The sequence below is a fragment of the Myotis davidii genome, unplaced genomic scaffold (genome assembly GCF_000327345.1).
Source record: "Myotis davidii unplaced genomic scaffold, ASM32734v1 scaffold102, whole genome shotgun sequence".
Classification (NCBI taxonomy): domain Eukaryota; kingdom Metazoa; phylum Chordata; class Mammalia; order Chiroptera; family Vespertilionidae; genus Myotis; species Myotis davidii.
This window is the reverse complement of record NW_006293778.1, coordinates 446948-459698: the sequence shown is the minus strand read 5'-3', so window position 1 is coordinate 459698 and position 12751 is coordinate 446948. Positions and strand designations below refer to the sequence as shown.

General features: G+C 47.0%; 1 protein-coding gene across 1 annotated transcript in view; it reads right to left on the bottom strand.

The window, feature by feature from the left end:
• Nucleotides 1–12751, bottom strand: part of MCF2L2 (MCF.2 cell line derived transforming sequence-like 2) — a 114681-nt gene that overhangs the window by 11916 nt on the left and 90014 nt on the right. Inside the window, exon 15 of the mRNA XM_006767398.2 lies at nucleotides 282–326. Within this exon, the coding sequence (XP_006767461.2) occupies nucleotides 282–326 (45 nt within the window). The remainder of the gene's footprint in view (nucleotides 1–281; nucleotides 327–12751) is intronic.

Genomic DNA, 12751 nt, shown 5'->3' with positions numbered 1-12751 from the left:
GGTTTGGAGTCAGACCTGGGAGTAATTCTGACTTTGCCAAGCGCTCACGGCTGTGCGATCTCAGGTAAGCCACTTCTCTGAGCACCAGCTCCTTGTCTCTAATGGGGATGATGGTTTCTATTCTGCAGGGTTGGTGTGAGAACTTGCAAAAATGTTTACAAATGTCTGGCACGTCATAGGAATTTAACAGATAACACTGTTATGATTATTGTTAATAGTAATAGCGATGATACTACAGAGGTCTCAGCACAGCACTCCAAGTGTGGGTTATTATTACTCACATTCGGGGGCGGTTTGTCTGCCATTGTCTTCATCCTCGTAAACATCTGGGGGAGGAAACAAATTATAAAGGTAATAAATACATGGCTTTAAAAGGAAACACAGAGCACACACACACACACACACCCCAGAAAACCCACTGCAAACATATAGGCCCTGGACAGACGTTCAATGTGAGTACAGCAATATTTTAAGTGATGCTTGCATTCTTAGAAAATGAGCCGAATGGTGCGTTGGCTCCAGTACCAGCCAAGGTCTGGCAGCATGTTGGGAAGATACTTCCCAGTTCATGGACCAGAATGAGCATAAAGCATCTTGGTGGAGAAGGGCGAGAAGGATGGGAAAGATGGGCCATGAAGACTCACGCCGGTAAGGACTGGGTGGCTGCTCTTCCCGCAGCGGGCGATCTTTGCCGCACAGCGCACCTACCTCCGAACTGGTTTGGGGAACTTAGGCTGAGTTTTAGCGCTAAATGTTTAGAATCCTACTCTTTTAGTTGCTTAAACTGCTCAATGAAATTTGTTAACAAGTGAACCCATTAGTGAGTTTAAATGTTTTTGGCAAATTACCAACCTTGTTGATAAAACTATGGCTTTTCCCTTGCTGTCCACTAGATGGCGCAAAGGGACCACTGTAGCTCCAGTGAGTTCGGCGGCAGCTCCTACCCCACAGGGCAAACGATTTTTTATTTTCTTTCAAACTAGCTTTTTCTCTATTCCTTACAATTCGCGATGGCTTTTTAAGGACCAACTCTATCATATAAACTGACGTACATCATTTTCACTTGGGGGATGGGGTGGTGGTGGTGGAGAACTGCCTTAAAGTAATGCCCAAGCCCCTGGAGGAACAAGTGTGGGGAGCTAGTTGCGAAAGATAATATGCTAACAAAATGCCTAAGTCATCTCATTTAATCCTCTCAGGAAGACTGTACAGCATTACCTCCGTTTTATACAATAAATGATGAAAAGACCTTAAGCACAAAGAGGTTAAGTAATTCACCCAAAGAGATGGAGCTGGATTTGAGCTGGGTCTGTAAGCCTTCAGTGCCCGAACCCTTAACTGTTGTGCTGTGCTGCTCTCCAAGCTCCTTCTTGGCCATCTAGGGGTTAACGCAAGGGGTCACTTCCTGCCTAACCCATCCCAGGAGCTCTCCAGAGTTCACAAAGGAGCTCCCTCTAGGATCTTTCCATGGGTACTAGGCTGGATGAATATCGTTTGCTTGGTGGCCCAGAGTGTAAACTTGGACATCTAGGCCAGTCTGTGTCTGAAGCTTCCATTTCCTTTGCAAACCTGTCTTTGGCCCAAAGGAAGGGGATCACTCCTAACCATTCAATCAACAGTTCTCAGATTTCACATATTCTTGTGGCCTCCTTCCCACCCCCCCTCCCTCCCACCTTCTTTCCCTTCCTTTCATGCATTTGCTGTTGCTCAAGTCTCTGCCAGTTTCTAGGGAAGTCTGAGCTGGCTGTCTCAGTCTTTCAGAGCTACTAAGAACTGGAGTCAAAGACATGTTACAACTGGGAAACCAACTCTAGCTCAACAACCAGATGCTCTCAAATGTCTGGGTTGGAGTAAGCCCATAGTAGGGTGGTGGAAGGGGTGGAGGGGGAGGGGGAGGACAAACTGGTGTGTCTAGTTGAGTCTAGTCAAAGCCTTGCCCATTTCCTCAGAGATTTGATGGGAATTTTTCAGTAAGACTAAAATACAAAGCTCCCCCTTCCCCCAATGACTATGGCTCCAATTTTTTTTAAATATGCATTTTTATAGACAAAATGAGGTGAAATATTTACAGTGGTTATCTAGGTTATGTCTGATTTGCATTTCTGTATATTTTAAACGTTTGATAGCCTACATATATATTCTTTTTATAAGTAGGAAAGGAAACTTAAAATAGTTAAAACCAATTGGTCAAGCATCTAACATAACCTGCAATCTCACCAGAAATGACTGTTTGCTAGAACTTATTTTCTTCTTCATAAGAGTGCATGAAATAATTTTGAATAACAATAAGATAATAATAAAGATAATGAAAGTAACTACATTATCTAGATACAAAAGGAATTCCCACAGGTATCAGCAAACAACCCTGAAGTGCTACACTAGAGGGTGATAGGTATTGAAGCAGTTCTTGGCTCCACCAATGCCCTGAGGGACCAGATAAGGGACCCACAATTAGGCCTGCACCTTGCAGGGGAGGGTGGAGCCAGGGGGGCTGTGACTTAAAAGGGTTATAGACAGGCTCTTCCTCTGACACCTTTGGGGCAGAATGGTTATTCAAATGTTATGTATCCTTCAGTGGCCAAGGCTTTGCAAATCGGGGACAAAAACTGAATTCAGAATTTTCAGCACAATTCAAGCTAGTAAAATACTCCTACTTGATTCTCTTACGTTCCCCAGTAGCACCAGGAATAGCATGTTCATCTGTTCTGTGACTGTTCCTCATGATGTTACTTGGGTTCTCAGGAAAATTCCCACCTGCAGCCTTCCCCCGCCCAGGCTTATTGCTCCTGGCAGGAGGAATCCTAGCACCATGTCCTCATACCAGTAGACACCCGGGGGGCAATAATTGTACTGATCGTCATGAGGGTGTCGGCTGTTCCTAGAGGAAGGTGTCTGGCATCTGGTGCCTGGTGACTCACCAGGACATTTCACAACCCTCTTATGTCATCACTTGTAACTGTAAGTGGGCAAATGAAAGAGAACAATGGCCAGACAAGAGTCTGGGGCGCCCACTACACCTATCACTAGTAGAATTGCCAGAGAAGAAGGAGGGGGCTGTAGAATTAGTGGGAGGGAGATGGTGACTGAAAGACAGAACCCAAGGACCAACAGCAGCAGCAGGTGGGAGGCAGAGATTGAAGTAGGACTCTTCCTCTGCCCCCTGGTGAAAATATCTTTCTTGGGAACCACTCCCTCTAGAGCAGCGGTTCTCAACCTGTGGGTCGTGACCCCTTTGGCGGTCGCACGCCCTTTTCACATTTTTTTTTGTGATTAATCACTATGCTTTAATTATGTTCAATTTGTAACAATGAAATTGGGGGTCACCACATGAGGAACTGTATTAAAGGGTCGCGACATTAGGAAGGTTGAGAACCACTTCTCTAGTCCACTGAGACCAAGATTGCAGGGACAGGGAGGACAAATTCCCCATGTGGATATTTGACAGGAGTGTGATAATGAATAAGGTCGCAACTTATTTGACCTCTTGGCTCCCAGATTCATATATTCTGCCTCCTGGGGGCCTGGTGCCTTTGGTTTAAGGTTAGCACCCCCACCCCGCAGTGTCATGCCCAATGCCGCTGCTCATCCTCGCTTTCCAAAGGCTACGCCACGGCTGTCAGGCTGGCCGCTTCTGAGCGGGGTGGTGTGTGGTAGGACTGGTGGGTCGATTCTGTGATGTACGCACATGATGAGTCTCTCCATCAAAGCAATGTTCTATGGTTGATCGGACACCACACAAGTCCCTACAGTGATGCTCACTGAGGCACTGTGGGCAGGAAAGCACACCTGTCAACCCCACTCAGGATGAATCGCTGTACTTTCCAGCCTAGAACGGGTCTCATGAAATCAACTCATGGGATGGTATCCAACGGGGGCTCAGCTTAGATCTCCGTGCTGGTGGTTGGACAGTCAACAGCGGGATTGCTACCTCGGTCCGGATGGCAGGGAGCCCGTGCTGCTGGGCCCATGCACAGCCTCCCATTCTGCTGCCAAGACTGCTCCACTTAGGAGCCCACTGTGCGGGCACTGGGTGCTGAGGGAGAAGCTGGCTGGCACTTGCTGGCCAGGCCATCCAGTGCCCTTGGTTGTTTGGTACCTTTTCTGCAATGGATATTCTCTGGTGGGCATTCACGCATGACTCAAAGATCCTCACATTTTGAGCTTATGTCCATACGTCCATGGGTCTCTTCCCAGTCAGATCATGTTGTAATTTGATGTTAGCTATTGTTCTGAGGGAGGTCAGGAGTTTTCTGCATAATCTTGGGGGGCGAGGGGAAGAGAAGGGTCTATCTTCCAACAAGGGAGAGTGGGCCACATCTGCCAGCCCAGGGGAGCAGGGACATGTACCCACACTCCTCATCCCAAGTTTTAGGGGCCCCTGTCTTTCCTACCAGGGCCTGCCTTACCTGCTCATCTGTTGGCACCAGGAGCCCAATCTGGTCAAGCAGCAGACTGGCCTAGGCTGGGAATTCATCCTTCTGTCAAGTACTGTGCTTTAGGAGATAAGGGGCTGACCATGGGCAAAGAGGTCCTCACACTGTGCTTTTCAGTTGATGATGAATCTGAGCCTGTCACTCTATTCTGTGCACCAGTGGTGCTTAGCAATAGCAGCCCAATTCCACAGTCCTGACAGCTGATATTTCCCCCAAACTTCTCAGACACTGCAACAGCTGGCACATTCCTGTCCACCTACTTCCAATCCCAGGTCACCACAGGTGAAGGTCTTAGCAAATGGACTGCTGCAGCCGACCAGGAACCAGGGTTATCCATAGCACTCATGATGGGGTGGCCAGCAAGTACCCCAACACCAGAATCCCATCCTTTCTAGGACCTTGATTGGTGCTAACATTCTTAGGTCAGGTTTCTCAGAAGCAGATTATGCAAGCACGTTATAGAGAAAGGACTTTTACTAGTAGATGAAACTGTGAGGCAGTGAGGGCAAAGATGGAGGAGGGAGGAAACCAGTTACAGGCATGGGTTCAGTTGACATCTAACATCAGCCTGAGGCCCCGCGAAACCCTGGGGCAGGGATGGTACCACACATGTCCCATCTTGAGGCAGACCAATCAGTCAGTCATTGGCTGGTGCCAGTTATTGCTTTAGATGAAGTCGGGAAGGGAGGCGGGACACACCCCTTACAGGAGGCCGTCACCGCTGAGGAAGTGCCTGGTGACGGGTTCTGGGGTAATTCTCAGAATGCCACAGCGGTGAGCTGTTAGCAGCTAACCCCACAGCAGCTGAACGGCGGGTGGCCCCGCCTGATACAAAGAATTGGGCAAGGTGTCAACAGCCTCTACTGTACCACTGTGTGTGGGCTCTCTTTTTTTAAAGAAAAAAATTTAATAGATTTTAGTTTTAGGTTTACAGAAAATTTGAGCAGAAAGTACAGATAATTCCCGTATAAACCGTCTCCATTCTCTCCTCACACATCTTCTCCTATATTAACATCTTGTGCCCAGCCCGTGTGGCTCAGTGATTGAGCTTCGACCCATACACAAAGAGGTCACCAGTTCAATTCCCAGTCAGGGCACATGCCCGGGTTGCAGGCTCTATCCCCAATGGAAGGCATGCAGGAGGCATATGCTTCTCTCTCATCAACGTTTCTATCTCTCTCTAAAAATCATAAAAAACACATTTTTTTTTAAAAAACCATCTTGCATTAAGGTGATACATTTGTTACAATTGGTAACCCAATAGTGATGCATGGTAATGAAGTCCATAGCTTACATTAGGGCTTATTCTTTGTGCCTATAGTTATGGGTTATGACAAATGCATAGTGTCATGTGCTCATCATTATGTCATGTAAATAGTTTCATTGCCCTAAAAATCTCCTTGCTCCATCTATCTACTCATGCCCTCACCCCCAAACACCTGGTAACCACTGATCTTTTCACTGTTTTTATACTTTGCCTTTTCCAGAATGTTATATAAATGAACTCATACAGTATATAGTCTTTAACAACTGACTTCTTTCACTTAACAATTTCTTTATGTCTTTGGTGACTTGATAGCTCATTTCTTTCCGTTGCTGAATAATATCTCATTGTATGGACGTACTCTAGTTTGCTACTCATTTGAGTAAGTACCAAGGAGTGAGATGGTTGGACCATATGGCAAAACTGTCTTTAGCTTTTGTAAGACGCTGCCAAACTGACTGTACCATTTTGCATTCCCACCAGCAGTGAATGAGAGTTCCTGTTGCTCCATATCCTCACCAGCGTTTGTGAATATTTTCAGTGAATGGTACTACTTTCCACCACATAACTGGGTTTTTTTGAGGTTTGGTCAATCTCCTGGCGAGCTGACGGTTTTTATGAACCTAACCAGCGACAGCATCGCCAAAGCTCACATTGAGTAATAGTCATCCCCTGTTATTTTTCTGTCTTCTGCACCCAGCCTGCTTTCCTAGCACTGAAAGTGTGTGCATGCATGTGTGCGCGCACAGCTACACGCAGACATATGGACACATCTGGACAAATCCACATCCTTATGTTTGGGATGAAGGAGAAGTTTAACCCTATCAATTTGCTCATATCTGCAGATTGGTAGATTGTGCCATGTTGGCCCTCTGTCCTCAGCAGAGGGTCTTTTATTTATTTATTTATTTTATTTTATAATATATTTTATTGAGTTTTTACAGAGAGGAAGGGAGAGACATAGAGAGCTAGAAACATTGATGAGAGAGAAACATTGATCAGCTGCCTCCTGCACATCTCCTACTGGGGATGTGCCTGCAACTCAGGTACATGCCCTTGACCGGAATCGAACCTGGGACCTTTCAGTCCGCAGACCGACGCTCTATCCACTGAGCCAAACCGGTTTCGGCCAGAGAGTCTTTTAAAGCGCTCTTTAAGGGATTCTTGGCACATGGAAAAGAAGGCACTAAATGCCTCAAGAACAAAACATACTCTATGACCAGGTAAGGCTGAGAGGCTCAATTTTCTAACAGTTTTTGATAATTGGAAGAGTCTCCTGTTACATAAATAACCTGTAGGTTGAGAATGGAATTCTGAGTATATACTTCACTCATCTGCAGGGGATTTCTCCCCCCTCCCCCGCCTCCCCCTCTCGAAAGAGGAGTCCAATACCAGGGGTCGGTCTTCCTTCATTTCAAGGTTTTCAAAGTAGAAAAGGAAGCTGGGATGTGGCTTGATCTGAGACAGGATTGAGGGATAAAGCCAATTATTTAGGAGATAAAAATATGATTTTACCTTTTTTTTAAAAAAAAAAGTTTTCACAAGCCAATACAAAGTATCCCTGGAAAACAAAACAAAAATTTTACACTGAGGCAGGATAGTGAGAAGCTAGGAAAATTCTTTGGCAGGTGGAATGGGGAAACTGAGACAGATGGCTGAACAGACTGGGCAGGTAATTTACAGTCAGATAATAAACCGCAAGGTCTTATCTTCCCTAACCAAGGACACTTAGGAGCAAACGGTTCACACATTCCAGGCTGTGCTGGGACACACCTGCCTCGGCCCCTCTTTGGTGACATTGTCGTTGTTTTTTATACTCATCGGAGGATATGCTTATTGATTTTTTTCTCTTTTCAGAGAGAGAGGAAGGAAGGGAGAGGGAGGAGAGACATCGATGTGAGAGAGAAACATTGGTCTGTTGCTTCCTGTACACTCCCCAAGCGGGGATCGAACTGGCAACCTAGGTATATGCCCTGACTGGGAACCAAACCTACAGTCTTTCAGGTAGATGGACGACACTCCAACTAACCGAGCTGCCCGGCTGGGGCACTCAGTGACGTTCTTAAGATGAAACTGACCAGAGAATGATCCTGACCCCGCTCTACGCTCATCTTGATGATTCAGCATATTGAAGGGCACACCTGGAAAGCTGTGACTATTCCACTGAGACCCTCCCCTGAGAACTCCCCTAAAATTCCTGCCTTTAGAAAACAGATTAAGCCGAAACCGGTTTGGCTCAGTGGATAGAGCGTTGGCCTGCGGACTGAAGGGTCCCAGGTTCGATTCCGGTCAAGGGCATGTACCTGGGTTGCGGGCACATCCCCAGTAGGAGATGTGCAGGAGGCAGCTGATCAATGTTTCTCTCTCATCGATGTTTCTAACTCTCTAACTCTCTCCCTTCTTCTCTGTAAAAAATCAATAAAATATATTAAAAAAAAAAAAGAAAACAGATTAAAACCCCTCACGATACAGGAGGCCAGTGCATGCTCTCCTTGAGCACCCATGCCCCCACCCCCCCTTTTTTCTCAGGCCTGTACTTTTGCTTTCCTAAAAATATATATATTTGTATTGATTTCAGAGAGGAACAGAGAGGGAGAGAGATTGAAACATCAATGTGGGAGAAAATCACTGACCGGCTGCCTCCCGAATGCCCCCCTGAGCCCACAACCTGGGCATGTGCCCCTACTATGACCTCCTAGTTCACAGGCCAATGCTCAGTCACTGAGCCATGCATCTAGGCCTCCACCGTCTTGCCTTTGCTTAGAGAACCGTCCATGAACACAGAACACCAGACAGAACGCCAATGCATTCCTCCTGAACTAGCTGGAGTGGGGCTGGCTCACCAGGTTCTCCTGGTCTCAAGGGCCTCCTTCATCCTCCTCCTCCACTTGAGCCTGAGACCTGTCCTGGCTGAATGACACCCAACAGGGGAATGGTCAAGGGACACCACTTGCTGGATGCTATAGTTAACATCTGACTGGCTGCAAGTCTTAAAGTGGGAGAATCCCCTTTCATCCTCTGAAGGGCTGTTTGGTTGGCTCACAACAGTTCCCTCTTTCTCTCTCCCCTGTCCTGAAATGCCAACTATTATAGTAACCTTTGGGGGTTAGATTAGCTCAACAAAGAAACACTTACTGGAAACTGGAGGTCAGAGATGGGTAAAATGTACTTTCAGTTAAATTTCATCAGAGTAGTTTGCTAGCCTGATGTGATTATTCAGCACCTATACAAGGGCCAGGCCTTTGTATACTATGAGGCCTGAGGGAAGCTCAAACTAATAAGACAACTCCCATGCCCTAGAAGAAAAATTCATGTTCCGGTGGAGAGGAAAAAAAAATCCACATCATCTATAATAATAAAAGCATAATATATTAATTTGACTGGACAGCTGAATGACCTTCTGGATGAAGCAGCGGTTAGGGGTGATCAGGCAGGCAGGCAAGCAGTTAGAGGTGATCAGGCAGGCAGGCAGAGTGGTTAGGGGTGATCAGGCAGGCAGGCGAGCAGTTAGGGGCAATGAGACAGGCAGGCAGAGGGGTTAGGGGTGATCAGGCAGGCGAGCGGTTAGGAACCAGCGGTACCGGATTTCGAGAGGGTGCAGGCCAGGCGGAAGGACCCACCCCTCTCCCCCATGCACGAATTTCATGCACCAGGCCTCTAGTAAAATTATAACACAGCATGTTAAATTCTGTACTAGAGTGCTTCATAAGATACAGTGGATACAGAGGGGAGAGAGAGGGACTCAGCTGTCTCCTCACCCCTTCCCACCTCTGTCATCTCTTTGTTTTAGGTCAGAGGTGCCTCCATTAGGGTCAGGCCAACTGAGCTTCTCCCCTGAACTGGATCACAGTTTCCAAGTTCATCTGATAAGTGTTTATGAAATGCCCGCTGCGTTCCTTGCATAGGGAGAGGAATTACAGATGAGAAAGTTTCTAAGTCGGCAGGAGCACCAGCGAGAACTTAACCCTGAAAGAGGTGTGAGTGGGTCTCCCTCCCAGAGAAGGCGAAATGAAGAGAGAAAGAGTGGTGATCAGGGGGTGAGGGAAGCTGGGATATTTGGCGGCTCTATAAACTAGGAGGCGGGGCAGCCCGGTGAAAGTAGCAGTAGAATTGGAAGTTCTCGTTTGAAAGCTCAAGAGAACAGCCAGAAAAAAGGGGTAATTAAGGGATGTTTCAAAATGGCAGTTCTGAGCTCACCTGACAACACAGCAAGCAAGCATTAGGAAAGATGCCCCAGGCTGGCAGGGGGGTTGAAGAACTATCATGTGTGTTTTTTAATTGAAAATCCCTGGTAATAAGTGTTGAAAATATCAATAAAAGAAATCATGTAGAATTAATATGGACTATGTACAATATTTGACGCAGCACACACCTAGCACTTGCGTCAAACTGTAGATTCCCTTGGCTTGGTCTTTTGCTGTGCTAACTAGCGGCGGGGTATCTGAAGCTGGCTGGTATTTTAGCTCACAACTCAAAGCAAAAAATCGGCCGAGAGATGGCTCGTATCTTGAAAAACTTGTTAGTTGGGACACTCGTAAGTCAAGGCCCCACTGTACTATAAGAACACATGAGAGTGTGTAGATCTGCCTTATTTTCCTAGCAATTCACAAACATTTCTGCAGTCCTGGCTGGTTTGACCCTGGCCTCCTCTTCTCCTTCGCTGTCCCTCCCACAGCATTCCCTGCGAGCCTTGAGTCTAGGTCCCTCCCGCTTTCCACAGTTAGCGCCCTTAATGCTGAATTAAAGAATAAACTATGTACCCATTAAGTGCTCACTTTTTCCACCTGAGCCCAAATTATCTGACTGGGTGAGGGAAAGATCAGCTCTTTCAGGGGCAGTGATCAGAACTGCATTCTTTGCTCAGGTGTTGTCCCAGCTACTAGGACAACACCAGGTCTCAGCCTCCAGCGGCTCCCCACTGCCTTCACCAGCACACAAGCCAAACTCCTCAACCTGATACATATTTGCAGCCTGCCTCCCCTCTCCCGGCCTTATTTCCTCCACTCTACCTGGGAACCTCTCAGGCAAGGCCGCAGATCCCCCACTGAAAGATGCTCACTGAGAGGCAGCTCAGTGATTTTTCAAAGGTTCCTGGGTCCACCCTTAGCCCCGTGTGGCTGCCATGAGTTGTCCCGTTGTGAGGATGGGCCTGTGTGGCCTTCGTTTCCCAGCCCCGGGCTCTGGCTGTCAGCACCATATCCCACGCATGGCACCCCACGCACTGCACTGTGCTGTCCCATGAAGCTGCCTGCCCCCGAGCACTTCCCGGTGAGCATGATGTTCCCCTCGGTCTCCCTAGGCCTCTGGTCACAGGTGGTCAGGCCACAAATGAAGAGGTTGTCCCAAACCACAGAGCCGGCCTCCCTCCTTGGATTGTCCCACTGCTGCGTCCCAACCATCAGGCCACACTCGACTCTTCCTGGCTCAAGTCCTATCTGACTCCCTCAGGCCCTCTGAGCACAAGGCCCCTGCTGCCTGGCTGTCTGCAGAGGCCTCGTCTCCACATCCTCAGAGGCTGCTGTGTCCTTCCTGTCACCTTAGCGGCCCCTGTGGCTGGGGCCCCTGTATGCCTTGCCCAGAAGGCACAGAGTTATGTATGCCCAGCAATCCCTGGGTTAAAGGTGGTGTACAGCAATGCAGGAATGAACTAGGGTGATAATGTTGTATGTGTCAGGGCTTCATAAAGTGCTGGACAGACATACAGTCCTGGTATTCCTAATCTTAGAACCTTCCAACCCCCCTCCCCTGTTCCCTGATGCCCCTGAGTCTATGTGTTCTGCCCCTGGAGTCTTGTCTTTTCTCAGGGACCAGCCCAAGGCCCCACTCCTGCTCACACACAGGGTACAAGGGCCCCTGCGAATTCCTAGAGCTCTCGCTGTTGGCTGACTCACAGTGACATTGCAACCAACCCTGCTCGGTGAGCCAGGCTCAGAAGACCTGGTTCTGCTGCTGCTGAAGTAAGGAATAAACTATGTGCCCATTAAGTGCTCACTTTTTCCACCTGAGCCCAAATGTTTCTGTCTCTCTCTCCCTCTCCCTTCCTCTCTGGAATCAATCTGGAATATATATATATATATATATTGATTTTCCTTTAAAAACTCCAATGATCTGATTTGAAGACTTATTAGAAAGCTACAGCCAATCAAGATAGCAATCAAGGTATTGCTGTCAAGATAGACAAGTAGATCCATGGAACCACACAGAGCATCCAGAAATAGGTGCACTAACACAAAGCCAATTGGAGAAATGGTAATGGAACGACTGGCCTTAAGTAAGCAAAAACTGAACTTTAATCCACACTTCACACCATACACCAACAACACAACAAAACCTCAAAATGGATCAGAGACTTAAATGTAAATCTTAAACTATAAAACTTCTAAGGGAAAACATAGGAGAAAATCTTTGTGGCCATTAGACAAAGATTTCTTAGGCACAACATCAAAAGTGTGATCCACACATTTTTTATTTATTTTATTTTAGTTTAGTTTTTAAATATATTTTATTGATCCTTTACAGAGAGGAAGGGAGAGAGACAGAGAGTCAGAAACATCGATGAGAGAGAAACATCGATCAGCCGCCTCCTGCACATCTCCCACCGGGGATGTGCCTGCAACCCAGGCACATGCCCTTGACCAGAATCGAACCCGGGACCCTTCAGTCCACAGGCCGACCCTCTATCCACTGAGCCAAACCGGTTTCGGTGCACACATTTTTTAAAACTGGATTTCACCAACATTAAATTTTTTGTTCTTCAAAAGGCACTCATAAGAGAAGAAAAAGATAAGCCACACATTGAAAAAATAATATTTGCAAAACAAATATCTACTAAGGACTTGTTCCTAAGAAATAAAAACAGAAACCTCTCAAAACTCAATAATCCTATCTAATAAAAGAGAAACATGGTAATTAGTGTAGGACCGCTACCCTTCCCATTGGCTAATCAGGGTGATATGCAAATTAACTGCCAAGATGGCGGCTGGCAGCCGGGCAGCTTGAAGCTAACATGAGGCTTGCTTGCTTCAGTGACGGAGGACTCCAACGTTCCCCACCT